General features: G+C 60.2%; 1 protein-coding gene across 4 annotated transcripts in view; it reads right to left on the reverse strand.

Annotated features, from left to right (window-relative positions):
• Window positions 1-14,602, reverse strand: part of ZMIZ1 (zinc finger MIZ-type containing 1) — a 228,058-nt gene that overhangs the window by 99,859 nt on the left and 113,597 nt on the right. For all 4 annotated transcript variants that reach the window (XM_012762467.2, XM_012762468.3, XM_012762470.3 and 1 more), the window contains 2 exons: window positions 8,049-8,157; window positions 1,981-2,094 (listed from right to left, as the gene is read on the reverse strand). In XM_012762467.2, the coding sequence (XP_012617921.1) occupies window positions 1,981-2,094; window positions 8,049-8,108 (174 nt within the window). In that variant the 5' untranslated portion in view covers window positions 8,109-8,157. The remainder of the gene's footprint in view (window positions 1-1,980; window positions 2,095-8,048; window positions 8,158-14,602) is intronic.

The raw sequence follows: 14,602 nt of genomic DNA on the forward strand, positions 1-14,602 counted from the left end.
CTGCCTTCTTTCTGTTCCTTGAGCAGATAAAGCCCCGGGGCCTTTGCACTGGCAGTTCCCTGTTCCTAGAACGTGCTTCTCTCTCTCATCCTCCCAAGGGGGCCACCCCCTCCGGAGACTTTCCTGACCTGTACTCTGCCCTCTCTCCCAGGGCCCTGCTGTGGGTCCTAATGTGCTCAGTTTGCTCCTTGAGAGAGACTCCTTGGTGTCCGACACAGGGCCTGGCCCACAGCAGGGACCCAGTGGATGTTTGCTGAATGACTACATGGACAACAGGGCCGCGGCAGGGCCAGTTACTGGCCGGGGCCATCGTCCGGTTCAGTCTCGAGTCCCATGTCTCAGGCAGGGTCAAGCTCGGGGCAGTGTGCTGGGGAGCGTGGCAGCCTGCCTGGCCACACGCTGTGCACCGTCCCCGCCTCCTCCTTCCCTGAGGGTGAGGGTGAGAGTGAGGGCGCCTCTGGCAACATCTGTCCCTGTCCACAGGGCTTAGCCTGGAACCAGGATCCCACAAAGAGGATTAATGGGGCTGGAGGAGGGAGAGGGGAGCCCAGGCTGGAGGATGAGGAAGACTGGACAGTGCAGGTGGCTGCCAACAAACAGAGGAGCCCTGGAAGGGTCTCGGCTGCACCCCTGTCCAGCATCCCTGCTGGCCAAGGGCCCCGACTGGAATCCCGGGCCCACTCCTGAGGCTGTGGGACCTCGGGGACGTCAGTTACAGCAAGTCTGTGTCGTCCTCGGTAAAGTGGGGAAGGTGGCAGGACCAGCCTCCTGGGGAGGTTCAGGGAGAAGGCACACACCGTGAGCCGGCTCCCTGTCAGGCACAGGACAGGGGCTTTGCAATGACGGCTTGTCACCATCATTTCTTCTGCTCCAGGCCAGGGCCATGCTGGGCCTTTTGTCCGCCTGCCGTCTGGAGCTTTTCAGGAAACATGGTGCCCCTGGACTGCGCCCACTGTTCCTGCCTGGCCAGGCAGTGTTCTTGGTCTTCCACTCCCAGCCTCGGGATAGGTGGCTCTCCAGCGATCTGTTCACCCACAGTCCCTCCCAAGCTGACTCAGGGCCTTCTGAGCAGCTGCCCTCCCTGGCCACTGAAGCGCCCTCACACTTTATGGATACAGGCCACATAGCTGGGGACATTCACAAGCTGTGAGCAAGTGGCTCTGCTGGCTGGCAAGCCTGCCACAAGCTCTGGGCCTGGCCTGTGCCCAGCTTATATCCTAGACCTTCACCCAGTTATCTTGGTTTTGCTAGACGACTGGGCTTTTGCACATGCTGTTCCACGTGCCTGGAACACTCTTGCCATCCTCAGCTGCTCGGCAGACTCCTGCACATGTGTAGTGGCTCCTTTTCTCAGTTTTCCGTGACACGACACACCTCCCGGGCAATTAAGGCTTCCCTGCTCTGTGCTGCCTTCACCTTGTACACGATTTTCTTGGCCATTGCTTACACCTCTGCCTCCCCAGACTGAAGAGGAGACCAGGCTTGGTAAAGTCTCATTCATCTTTGGTTTCCCTGGACGTAGCAGAGGGGATCACTCCGTGTTTATCTGGCTGGCTGGGCGCAGTGGGGGCTCAGTGAATGTGTCCGTGAGTGGATGGGGGCAGGGGGTGGTAACTAGAAAAAGGGCTCTACAATGTTTGCTAAATGAATGAATGACCGGATAAAAGCATGGCCGTAAACGCTTTAAGAGTCTCTCTGCTTTGCTTATGATGCGACATTGACCCCCAAAGCAAGCCCTGTGTCATTCTCATCAAGTGTGGGGAACCCACAGTCCATGGGGACTGTGCCTCCTCATCGAACCTAGGTCCCCCAGGGGGTGCGTCTGTGGGGGGCACATGCAGCAGGACCCTCCCCTCCAGCACCGATGTCTTCCCAGCTCCCTCCGAGGTCTGGCGGCCCCGGCCCCTGGACAGGCACACTAGCCCCCAGCCCCCTCGTGGGCACGAGCGCAGGCGGGCGGGCGGGCGGGCGCGGACTCACCGTCAGACAGCCCATCAGGCTCTGCTCGAAGGGCCGCTGGAAGGCTCTCGGGTCTCCGCACCAGTCCAGCAGCTCCGTGGCGGCATTGTGGAAGTTGGCAGGATTCTGTAAGTGCTGTGGGCAAGGAAAAGGAGGCAGGTGAGGCTCCAGGAGTGAGGCTGGCGCACAGGCAGTGTGGGGCTGGGGCAGGGAAGACCCCAGCCTCGCCAGGGAGGAGAGTCACCGACAGGGGCAAAGTGGCAGGCCAGGATCAACGAGCTTCCTCACCCTCCCTGCCCTCCACCTGCCCTCAGCATGTCCGCCCTGCCCCCTCCCCATCCCTGCAGGAGGGAGGTTAGTGGTCCCATTGCAAAGGTGGGAAGCCCAAGGTCTGGAGAAGGCCAATGACATCAGATAGTAAAGTAACCTCTGGATGCTGGTGGTGTGGGCAGGTGGACCCCGCAGGGTTCTGGAGGGTGGCATCTGGCTCCCGCACTTGGAGGCTGGCTCTCCCTGATTCGGGGCAGGCTGGCCCTGGTGGTGACTTCCTGATTAACCCCCACTAGCAAAGCTCGGGTCTAGCCTCCCGCCAGCTCTGGCTTTAGAACAAGTTCTGCCTTAACCAAACAGGGCGGGGAGAAGGGGGAGGCCACATCCAGCTGGGAGGGGGAACCAAAGCCCACAGTGCTCTGGCGGTCGTCACACTAGGGTCTGGTGTCTGTAGCTTAGTGTCCCAAGGTCCCCAGGCCCAGATCTCCTGGGCCCTGTCTGGCTCAGATGGGGGCTGCTGACCTGGGCCTGAGCTCAGCCCCCGTCCGCTCAGGGTCTGATCAAGAGACTGAATTCTGGTGCCAGGGTGCCCAGGCCAAAGGGCTGGTGGGGTGGGAGTGGGGTGGAGGGGTGGCTCCCATAGCCACCTACATTCTTTAGCGCTTACTCTTCAAGACTTAGCTGTCGTTCCAGACCCTCTGAGTCTGGCACTGAGTCCAGGAGATAAATGACTTGGCCAGAAGCATGGAGCAGGTTAGGGGCAAAGCTGGAATTCTGGGGTGGGATTTTGGCTAAATAGTGGGTGTGGCTGGCTGTGTCCTCCAGGGGGGCATGAGAGTCCGCTGCACAGCTGCAGAGACAGTGGCACCTCCTGAAGTCCCTCTTGCTTTGGCGCTGGGAGAGAAAGCGGCACAGCCACCACCCAGGGCGGGCGGTCCTGCTAACCCAGCCTGCAGCAAGAACCTGCCCTGGAGCCACAGGCCCCAGAATCGGGAGGGCAGCAGCGTGTGCCGTGGGAGTCCCTGTGGGACAGGCACCCTGGAGTTACACTCTGCTATCACCCCTGCAAGCCATTGACCTAGCATGGCCCCCTCACCCCCGAGTCTCAGTGACCCATGTGTAAAATGGTGCAGTGGTGGGAACTTTGGTCTCTCTTGCTTAGGTTTCCATGGCTGTTGCCGCACTGTGGTTCGTGCAAGGCAAGGTTCAGAAAACAGATGGAAGACGGTGAAATGAATGAGAACATCCTCCTTCCGTGGAAGTGAGGGGAGAGGAGAGATGAGAGGAGGAGGAGGGCGAGCAAGGAGCAGCAAGCGGCTGACACGGTGCAGGGAGCACTCAACACGATGAGGCTGCTACGGCCCCCGGCACAGCGCCTGGCACATGGGGTGCTCCCCTCAGCCCGACTCCGTCTCCCAGAGGCTCCCCTGGAAGCATGGCTGCTCGTGCGGCAGCTCTCAGCCCTGGCTCTTTCTGCCTGGGCGACGCTCCCTGCACGTGACTCTCGCAAGACAGGCGGAACGTCCGCGTACAGAAGCGTGCCCCTGGAGAGGGCAGTGGCTTCGGGTCTCACCTCCGCCTCTCGTGCCCTCTGTCTGATACACGCCCCTCAGAGGCCGAGGCACAGTCTGGGCTCTACTCGGAAAGCCGTGCAAATCAGTTCGACCCTGCCCAGCTGCCTCCCTGCTAACCAAGTTGTTCCATCCACTTACGGGATGTCACACCCAATTAGCGGGATCGTCGGCCTGCGCATGCTGCTCCCTGCCCGCAGTTGGCCACGGCACCCCCTCTGGGGCTCTGGGTTCGAGAGTGGCCTCCGGGTCTTGTTCTGGGGCTTGTGTGCCCAGCCTTCCTGATCTCGCCACCTCTGAGATCCTCTGCCCTCACCCAGACAGCTCGTGTGGCCTTCAGCTGTGGGTGGCCCTCGGAGAGGCAAAAACATCCCCTTTGTTGGCCACTGTGCAGCAGCTCTGTGGCCTTGGCCAAGGCGCCTCCCCTCTCTGCGCTTGTCGCAGGTTCCGACCATGAGGTGGCTGAAGTGCACGGCGAGACGGAGGGATCTTGTGAAACGTGCAGGACAGACCTGGGCCAAGCCCTGTCTCAGCCACTGAGCCATGCAGCCTGCATGGTGTCACTGAACTTCCGCTCCTTCATCTAAGGAGAGTGGGGGGTGGTGACATAACGCAGGGCTGCTGCAAAGTCTAGAAACAATATACGTGAGGGGCCCCAGGGAGGAGGGGCCGGGAAGGGGCTGCCATTGCTGTTCATGCGGGGCCCTCCCCACTGTCCTTGCTTCTCTTAGGAGCCTCTTGCGGGTAGAGAGAGCCTCCTGTTCACTCTGGAACCCTAAAGATGGGCACAAGGCTGGAGCCCTGCAGGAAATAATGGGCTGTCCAGTGGATGGTCCTGATGAGGCCAGCAACCTGGCTACTGCAGAACGGGTCTCCAGTGGCACGTGGAGGGCCAGGGCTGGGCAGGGCTGAGCTTGGCCAGCCTGGGATAGTCTGGGGATGGCAGTGCACCTAGAATCACAGGCAGAGGCTTCCCTGGCTGTGGCTGTGGCTGTGGCTGACACTGACGCCCTGCCCCCCACCAGGAGGCCTGCCCATCTCCACAAGTCCTCAGAAGAGCTGGGATACGTCCAAAGGCCACAAGTCTGCTGGGGCAGGAGCAGGGCATGCCAACGCCCAGACCAGAGACTGGCTCCCCTTGAAGTGATGGATTCATCTTCTTATCAGCCCATCTGTCCATTAACCCACCAGTCCATCTGCGAATCAAATGATCCATCCATTCATCCATGCATCTGTCTATCCATCCATCCAAAATGAATCAACTCATCCATCCATCTGTCCACTTGCCCACCTACCCATTCATCCATTCACTACTTTATCCATCACTCACCCATCTACCTATCTGCCCATTCATCCAGAAGTTAATCTATCCAGCCACCCACCTATCCATTCATTCATCCATTTATCCATTCATCATCTATACATAACCACCCACTCGCCCACCTAACTATTCATCCATATGTCCATCCATCCACCCCTCCCTCCATTCCCTTATGTAACTGTCTATCAGTCTACCTCTTCCTTGTACCCACCCAAAACACGTGCCCTCCCCACCCCCCGCCCAGCCCTGGGCTGAGCCCCGTGCTAGACTCTGCGGACTTAGAGATGAATGTGGCACATCCTCCGACCCTCAAGGAGCTCAGCCTGGTGGGGACCTGACATCCGCCCACAGGGCCTATAGCTCCAGGGAGAAAGAGCAGGGTGGGTGAGGTAGCTGGGTGCCCAGGAAGCCCTTGAGCTCAGGGACAGGGGCGTGCAGAGGCTCAGAGGGGTTCGGGGCGGCTGCAGAGCAAGAACGAGCGGATTTGCAGGGCTGGTGGAGCCAGACGTGCCTTCAACCTCGGGCAGGGCACGTCGCAGAGAGGGAGCACTGGTCTTCCCAGGGCCAGAAGGCCGAGAGGGGGCAAAGGCAGCTGAGCTGCAGGCCTGCCGGGGAGGAGGGCCGCAGGGTGCTGGGGGCGGAGGCCAGCAACGGCCAGAAGAGCCGGGCGGGTGGGGGAGGGTAGGCTGTGCGGAGAGGCGAGGCTGCTGATGGGAGCCACAGCCCCTAGCAGCCCCGGGTCTGCGCAGTCGACACATCTGTCATCCTCCGCGCGTGCAGACGTGCTCGCCTTTCTCTTCTAATTAGGTTATGGGATGCCTGAGAATCAACAGTCCTCAGGCAGCCGTGGAGCAGACGCATGTCAGCGCTGAGCTGCCTCTGACCAGAGGTGCAGGAGGAGGGGCGTGGAGGACACAGGGAACTTTGGACAGCCCAGGGGGCATCCGGACCGCCTGCTCACACCCACAATCGTGCCACTGTCTGGCCCAGATGCATGCAAGGAGGGCCACGGGGGCTCGGGCCCTAGCTGGCTGACTGTGCATCAATGATGATGCCCACTTTACAGATGAAGCAAGATGAAGCGGCAGCTTACTCAAGGTCGGACAGCTCGTAAGCGGTGGAACCGGGATGAAGGTTCCCTGACTTGTAAATCTGACCTGTGTGTGCCATGCTGCAGGGGTCTGCAGCCCTGGGAGTGGGGGCTGCTTCTGGGTGGCCCTCTGCCCACGCTGGACCCAGGGAGGGCCCAGGACTCAAGTACACCCTGGCTCCCGGTGACACAGAGCTGGGTGCTGGCAGCAGGTCTCAGGAGGAGCGGCGTGCCTGGCACACGAGGGCTCATGGACAGAGGCCGTGACGGCTCCGCAGGGGCTGGGGTCAGTGCCAGCTGCGCCATGGGCCGGAGAAAGTGGGTCAGAGGCAGAGCTGGGAGAGCCCTGCAGAGCCCAGGAGGAGGAGGGAAGGCGGGAGGAGGGAAGGCGGGGGATGAGGGAGGCGCTTGTCTGGTTTCTATTCTGCAACCGTGAGCAGAGGCGCGTAATTGGCGTTTGGGAGAGCCGTGCGGGCTGGGTTCAATCTGTAACAAGTCTTCTTCAATTTCCTCTCCTCAGACCCTGCACCGGCTTCTAGATTGCTCTGCCTGATGCTAACGACAGGACACACATCCCTCCTTCATTCCCTGGGAATAGCCACAGCTCCACTGGGCAGGCACCCCGGGCAGGCTCCGTGGGGCCCTGGCCCCCAGGAATGGGAGGCTGGGTCGGGGTGGGAGGGTGCCCAACTGGGGTCCTGGGGCTGTGGCCCACGCTGGTCACTGCAGCTTTCAGCTAAGCCTGCCTAAGCCAGGCCCCCCTGCCCAGCACTCCCCTCCCCATCACTCAGAGGACGCCAGCCACCAATCACCCACGACATGCCAGGGCTGGGCTTCGTGGTCACAGCAGCCCATGAGAGAGGCCCTACCTGACACAGGAGGAGACTGAGGCTCAGAGAAATCAAAGACCAACCTGAGATCCCACGGTGGGGACAGAGAGGAATGAGGACTCAGATCTGGGTCTGTCTGACGCCAAAGCCCACACCCCTCCCACTACACCTGCTGCCTCCCGCAGTGAGGTAAGACCATTCCGTCTGCAAAGCAGCAGCCTCGCTGGGCTGCGGGAGGCTGGGCCCAGAGGTGGGTGCTCCTGCGAACTGTCTCTTGGGCTTGGCGTGAGCATCCTCGGGGTGGGGAATTCACCACCCTCTGGGATGAGGTCCTCCCAGCACCAGTAGGGCTGAGTTCTGGGCTGTGTGACTTCAGGCTGCTCCATTCCTCTTTCTGTGCCTCAGTCTCCTTTCCTGTAGAACTATCTAATTTCCTAGCCAGGTGTGGTGGCACACCTGTGGGACCAGCTACTCAGGAGGCTGCGGTGGGAGGATCCCTTGAGCCCAGGAGTTTGAGGTTGCTGCGAGCTACGTTACGATTGTGCCGCTGCGCTCCAGCCTGGGTGACAGAGCAAGACCCTGTCTCTAAAAACATAAAATAAAATGATCTAATTAACCAGAGCCTTTTCTTCTCTAGCGGCTGTTTTTTTAGGGAACAGCTGGAACAGAGGGGCAAAAAGCACAGGTCTGGAAGGATATGGCGGCAGATGGCAGTGTTGGGCACTTACTGTGTCCTGCCAGCAGCCCAGGGCACACGGGCCCAGAGTCGCACGGCTGGGAAGGGCGAGGAGGAAGGGACAGGGCAGCAGTGCTGGTGTTGAAACTCTGGTGTGTGTGACTCCAGCGTTGGGCTGGTCGGTGCCAGCATGCCAACGATGGCCTCACCAGCTGAGTGGTCAGGGAGCCCCGGGCGCTGGCCCATGCCCACCATCCCCCCAGCACCTGCCGGATGCCCCGCGGCTGCAGCCGAGGCCTGTGCCCCCCCCCCCCCCCCCGGCAACACCCACCTGCTTGATGCACTGCAGTCGGTCATTGGTCTGCTGGATGTGCCTGTCCATAGAATTCATTCTGGCCGTTTCGCTGGGTTCTACCCGAGAGCCATGAACGTTGCCCAGCCTGTGAAGAGAGAGGGCAGAGGGTGTCACCGAGATCGTGCCAGGCCTGCCAACCTCACCCCGGGCCCCCAGCCACCCTCTGCTCACAACACCGGCAGGCTCCAGGGCTCTTTGCTGGGCCCTGCAGGGTTGCGGGGGTCACAGCTGGAGCGCCCCACTGGGCGGAGGGCAGGAGGTGGTCCTGGGCGTGAGCATGGGCAGGCACGCCCACCAGGAGACGAGAACTACACGCGCGGGTGCATGCATTTCCGTGTGTGCACGTGTGCTAGGTGGGGGGCGGGGGAGGGGAACGGCGTCCACGTGCCTGGATCCCTGGTTCAGGGCTTGGCCCACTCAGCGAGGCTGTGTGTGTGTGTGTGTGTGTGTGTGCGCGCGCGCATGTGCACTCGAGGACCTTCCTGCGTGACAACCTGCACGGCAGGTGTGGTCCGAGTACAGATCTCCTGTCACGGAGGCCACCTGCCCTCCTCAAACCCCTCATGCTTTAGAGTTCTTCACACTTTACAAACCACACACAACTCCATTTTTCCACTTTGTCACCCCCAACCCCGCCTCCTGGAAAAGCACAGTGGGAGGCACACACCCATTTTCCAGAAACGGAAGGCTCAGGGAGAGGAAGGGAGTCACCTGACACCGTGAGCCGGCATCGGGGCCCATACCAGGACCCCGGACCCACACCAGGCCCACACCCACCCCTGGCCCACACCAGGCTCCTGACCGCCGGCCCAGGGCCACTTCTACTGCACAGGCCGAGTAGTCGGTGCCTGAAGTCCTGGGCACGAGGCTCGCCCTTCCTGAACTGGGGTGCAGTGGGGGCTCCGGAACATTAATACGAGTGGGGCTTCCCCCCAGATGGCAGAGCTAAGTGGAGGTGGCTCCTCAGCTCCAGAAAGCCCTGACAGCCCCCAGATCCCTCCAGGGAGGCCTCCACAGCGACGGCAGAGACAGAGATAGAGAGACACAGGGGGGAGAGACTGCACAGTGCTAGTCCACCCCCTGCTGGGGCGTGCATGTCCTTGGGCAAAGCAGAAGTCTGCCCCACTGCCAGCTCGGTCTGCCCTCCCACACCCACACTGGGGTCAGACCCAGGGTGCTGGACAGGGGGCCCTGGCCTTCTCTGCTATCCCACCACGCTGTCCCCCAAAGACGCCTCATCCCTGGTCATGTCAACAAAGGTCCCATTTGCCCAGGACTTTTCATGCGCTGGGCACCTGCATTCTCTCCTTTCACGCCCACTCTGTCAGGCTAGGATCATCTCCATTTTGCAGATGAGGAGACTGAGGTCCCCAGATCTGCTGGGCCCCCGAGGCTAACAGAATTTTGGGCCGCGCCTGTCTGCTTTCCGTGTCCTGACTCTGCCTGCAGCGTGAGCACCCTCACTGAGGGAGCCAACGCCACGCCTGGCCCCAGCCTCGGGAAGAAAGCCCTGTTCCTCCTTCTCCTCCGAGCTCTTGCTACCCATCCTTTACAGCAATTCTTATCACGCCATGTGTGTTTGAAAAGGTAATTTGTTTGCATGGTTCTAAAATCAGAAAGTCCACAAGGGTACCCAGTGGTGAGTCCCGGCCCTGTCCCCACGCCCCAGGTGCCCTTCCTAGGAGAACCAGTGCCCTGGATTCTCCTTCCAGAGAGCCTCATGTTCTAGAAGCAAATATCTACGAGTACCATCGTCTGCTTTTTCTTTTTTTAAGAAACTTAAAACAATAGCATTCTATACACATTACCTGGACTTTGCATTTTTCCTCTTAATAGTATATCTCAAAATTGATTCCACATCGGGACACATAGAGCCCTTTTCATTTTGCAATGGCTGCACAGTATTCCAAGGTATGGATGAAGCCTTTATCCAACCAACATCTGACTACCCCCCGCCAGGGGCTGTCCTAAGGCCTGAGGCCTCAGACAGGGCCCCTCCACTCAGGGATTCACACTCCAGCCTGAAATGATGGAGCCTGAAGCTGTTACCAAATTTTTACCATTGCAAACAGCGTTGCAGGCATAGCCTTTTATATCGGCACATCACACACGTGTGAATTAATCTGGAGAGGACACTCTCAGAGCGGAGTTGCCGGGTCATTTGGGCACTTGGACTTGTGATAAGTGCTTTCCGAAGCTCTCCAGCAAGAAGGTAAAAGAGAGGCTGTGCCCACGTTCATTGCTCCACCCCCACCCTGCCAGCCACCACACACCCTGATGGCCAGCTTCTCCACCCATCGTTTCTCCATCTAAATGCCTGCCTGTCCAGCCGTCCACCCACCCGTGCAGACGACTCTAGCCTCCACTTGCTCATCCCTGAACGCTTCCACTCATCCAGAAAATGCTTTTTAGTAACTGTGCTGTGCCGGGACCCAGGCTAGATCGCTGAGGCGTGTGGAGGTTAGAACGAAGTGATTTTCTTGTGTTCAGGGAACCCTTGGTCCAAGCCTGTACTGACTCCAGGTCACCCATCTGCTAAGCTCCTCTTATGAGCCATTGCTGGTCCAAGCATATGGCAGAGAGAAAATGCTACTATATGCCCACTTTACAGATGAGGAAACTGAGGCTTGGAGGCTGTAGTTGGTTGGGTAGGAGCCAGCTGCAGAATGCTGGCTTTCGGATCATGTCCCCCGCTCTTGAACAGGTGCTGGGGAGGGCCTGGGGTGGGGGTGCAGGTGTGTGTGTATGTGTGTGTGTTGGCGGGAGGAAGTGGTGAGGATGCAACTCCCTTTGCTGCCCCTGTTCATCCCCCGGCAGGGGCTAAATTTCTCCTTTCCAGTTTGTCTGCACGGAGCTGCAGCCAGCACTCACATGGCACAGGCTCCTGGGGCCAGGGACAAATGTGGGGGGGTGGGAGGTGGACAGCAGGGACACAGGGGGTTCCAGAGCAGGATCAAGCCAGTGCCACCCTCGGTGACAACACCTCAGTTCCCGGTGCCTGGCCCCATCTGAGCCGAAGGACCCTGGGGGTCTCCCAGGCACCGCCTATGCCAGGGGGCTGCCAGGGCTTGGGTCCCCCCAGGCACGGACGAACACTGGCTGCCGGGGTTCCAGTACAGAGCGCAGCGTCCACAGCCAGCCCGAGGGACCCGTCGCGCAGAGGCCGGGGGCGGGTCGGCTCCCGTCTGGAGGAGACTGAAGGGCAGTACAAAGAAACCCCAGGCCCACCGGCCTCTGCCCGCTGTCCACAGCCTGCAGCCACCCAGGACAAAGGGACGGTGGTGGCCCGTGCAGCCGGCAGGGGGCGCTCTTGACAAGCCCAAGTGCTGGGAGGGCCAGTGGAGGTTCCTGGGCACTGTGGAGGCTGGGGTGTTCTCCCCGCCCTCCCTCCTCTTCCTCACTGCAGGAGGGGCTTTGAGCAGGCTTCTCGGGTGTTTCTTGGCCTTCCTTTCCTCACTAGTAGAACAGGATAGCGCAGAGGGGGATCAGGTGGTCTCATAAGGCTCTGCCTCTTAGGAGGAGCTGTCCCCAGCACGGGCATGGCACTGTGTCCGGGGTCAGAGACCCAGTGAGCCTTGAGGGATGACAAAGGGTTTCTGGAGCCCACCCAGGGAGGTCCCAGGCAGGCACCGGGAGCCCAGATCCGCCCAGCCAGCGACCTGGACTTTCCTCCCCGGCCATGGCTCTCCATCTTACAGGAACCAAGGAGTGCCAGGCTGGGCTTGGGACACCTGCAGGTCCCAGCGTGCTGGGCGGCTGGCAGGAGAGACATCACAGATCACGGGGACAGCTGTGTGTCCCGTGTTTCTTAATCTATAAAAGAACAAATGGCTGGAAGATTAAGGAGGCACCTATATAGGTGAGGCACCTATACAGGTAACATTTTTAAACTTCTGAGGTCAATGGTAGGAATTTGGGGTTATTAACACCAGGAATGGAAGGAATGGGAGGCTCCAGTGTCCACAGAAAAAGAGTCAAAGGCCTTGAAGGCCAAGGGTCCCAGGTATGAGAGGAGGGGCTCAGGGAGGCATGAGAGAGGCAGCTTGCAGAGGGGGCAGGCTGGGATCTTCCATTTGTTTTGTACCTGCTAGTTTGGGTACCACACCAGGGCCTATGTGGTGCTAATTTTCTTAATCCTTAAAAGGCTCAGAGGGGTGAAGCAACTTGCCCAAGGTCACACAGCCAGAAAGCTGCTGGACTGAGATATAAATCCTCTGCCGTTCTAACTGTTGATGTGTTGTCCTTTTCACTCCTGCGGACTGGTGGTCAGAGCCTCCTGGTACTCCCCACCTCGTGCAGTGCCCGGGCCCAAAGAGCTGTCCTCCTTGTTCGTCCAACCTGCCCAAACCAAGTCACTAGCTTCCGAGGCCATCCCAGCAGCTCTGGCTCCCTGCATGCTGGCCAGGCTGGGAAGCGGCGGGCACCTAGCGGCCAGCAGAGGTCGCCCTTGGCCACGGGAGCACTGCCTGGGCTCTGTCGCTGCCGCAGCCTCTGGGCACCTGGACGCCTTTAAGCCTTTAGAAGTCGCTACAAATCCTCTGTGGCTGCAGCTCCAGCGGCCAGTGAGGCTGCGGCTCCCTCCCAACAGAACCCTGGTGGCCTGGCCCTGGGTGCACCCATGGCCTCAGCCCTCCCAGCTGCCTGTCTGCCTCTCATGGGGAGTGGGCTCGAGCAGGGGACCCCCACGCCGGTTCAGGACCCCATCATCTGTCCTGGTCTGAGCAACCGCAAGCCTGTAGGTGATGCAAAGCCAGTCAGCGAGGGGGGGACTGATGGGTGCTCCCTCCCTACCACCCTCCTGCTGAGCAAGCAGGGCAAAAAGCTGGGCCTCAGTTTCCCTATCTGTGAAACGAAGGATTGGGCTAGCCAGCCGTTGGTGGCCCATCAAACTCCCACATCTTAGGATCTCCCTGTGAGGAGCTCCGGCTCTTTGGACAAGTCCACCTCCATAAGAGCAGAACACTTGCCCTTGAAACTGCAGAGCCTGTCTCAGGGCAGGTCTGTGGGGAGGCCACCGGCCCCGGGAGCCATTCTTCCAGCCAGCTGCCCCTTCCCGCTGCCCCTTCCACAGCTCTGCACTTCCCTTGCTCCTTCTGCTTGCCTGAGCTTAGCCATGCAAATGAAAGTTTTGGGTGGTGACAATGGGTCGCCCAGTCTCCCCAGCTCCTAGGAGAGATCTTGCAGGGCCAAGCTTCCATTTACACTTCTCAGCACCTGGCAAGGCGGGGCCGAGTGTACCCTAGGCGGTGCCTAGCACGGCTGGCATGCAAGGAAAGTTAGCTGCTATTATGCACGTAGAGCTGCTTAGAGAATACGATGTGGAGAGGCAAGGGGCCTGGGGACCACCTGTCCCATGCCGTTGTGTGGCAGGGTGGGAGGCAGAGGTTGAGAGAGGGAGAGAACACAGATGGCGCCAGGGGCTGAGCTGACCCTGAATCCCTCTGGCAGCTCTAAGTAGGGCCTCTGGATTGTCCTCGGCAGCGTCTCTCCTGGTCTGGAAGCTCGGAAGAGGCAAACGGCCCTCAGCGGGCTCCTCCCTGGATGCAGGATGGGGTGCTCTTGGCTGACCCATGGAAACGGGGTGTTCTGCAGGCAGGTCCCTAGGGTGGCAGGCCAAGCTAACAGTACGGTGTATTTCTCACCTTTGAGGCTTCCCTAGTTAATTGGTACACTTAACACACACGCACCCCAGGAGAGAGGCATAGGCACCGCACGCATGTGGGCGCAGGCACATACACACGCGCTCCTTGGCGCACTTAGAGCAGGTACGTGCACACGCTGAATGCCGACACAGATGCACTTGAGCACACACATCTCGTGACAGCTTGCACAGGCAAGTGGCGGGTCCCCGGGGAGCTGTGTGAGCAGCGGTGTGCAGAAATGATTCAATCACCATGCACATCTGCAGCTCAGGTCCCCCGGGGCACGCGCAGCCGGCAGCAGGGGTGGGAGGGCTCTACCTACAGCCCGGGAGCAGAGGCTGCACTCCACAACATCGCCACAACACGCCTGCTGCTCGGCCTGGCGGGAGAGCCCACGGTCCAGGAGACCCGCCCGGCCCTTCATCAGCCTCAGACTCCGAGAAGGACAGGTGTCATGAGCCCCGGGCCCAGCAGTGACCTTGAACCTGCATGTGCCAGAGCCGGCCAGGGTCCTCCTCAGCCTGGCCTCCACCTCCCCCCACTCCCAGCGTCCCCCACTTGGGGCTGCTCCCTGGCTCCTGGAGTGTGCTCTCCAGACCACAGCTCCATGTCTTTGTCATGGACTGGCCATCAGCCCAGACTGCCGGGCCCTCTCCCATCCATCACGGTCTGGCTCAACTGTCACCCTCTTTCTTGATTTCCCCCAGCAGAGCCACTCACTCCCACTGCTATCCCCTAAGCGTCCCTGTCACGCAGCCCCATCTCAGTGGCACTAGATCAGTGACGGACGTGCCTTTGCATCCGTCTCCCCTGTCAGCTGGGATGTCTTGCAGTGACGGATCCCAGAGCCTAGCCCAGGTCCCGGTACCCAGCAGGTACTGGTTAGGT

This window comes from Microcebus murinus, chromosome 14 (genome assembly GCF_040939455.1).
Source record: "Microcebus murinus isolate Inina chromosome 14, M.murinus_Inina_mat1.0, whole genome shotgun sequence".
Classification (NCBI taxonomy): domain Eukaryota; kingdom Metazoa; phylum Chordata; class Mammalia; order Primates; family Cheirogaleidae; genus Microcebus; species Microcebus murinus.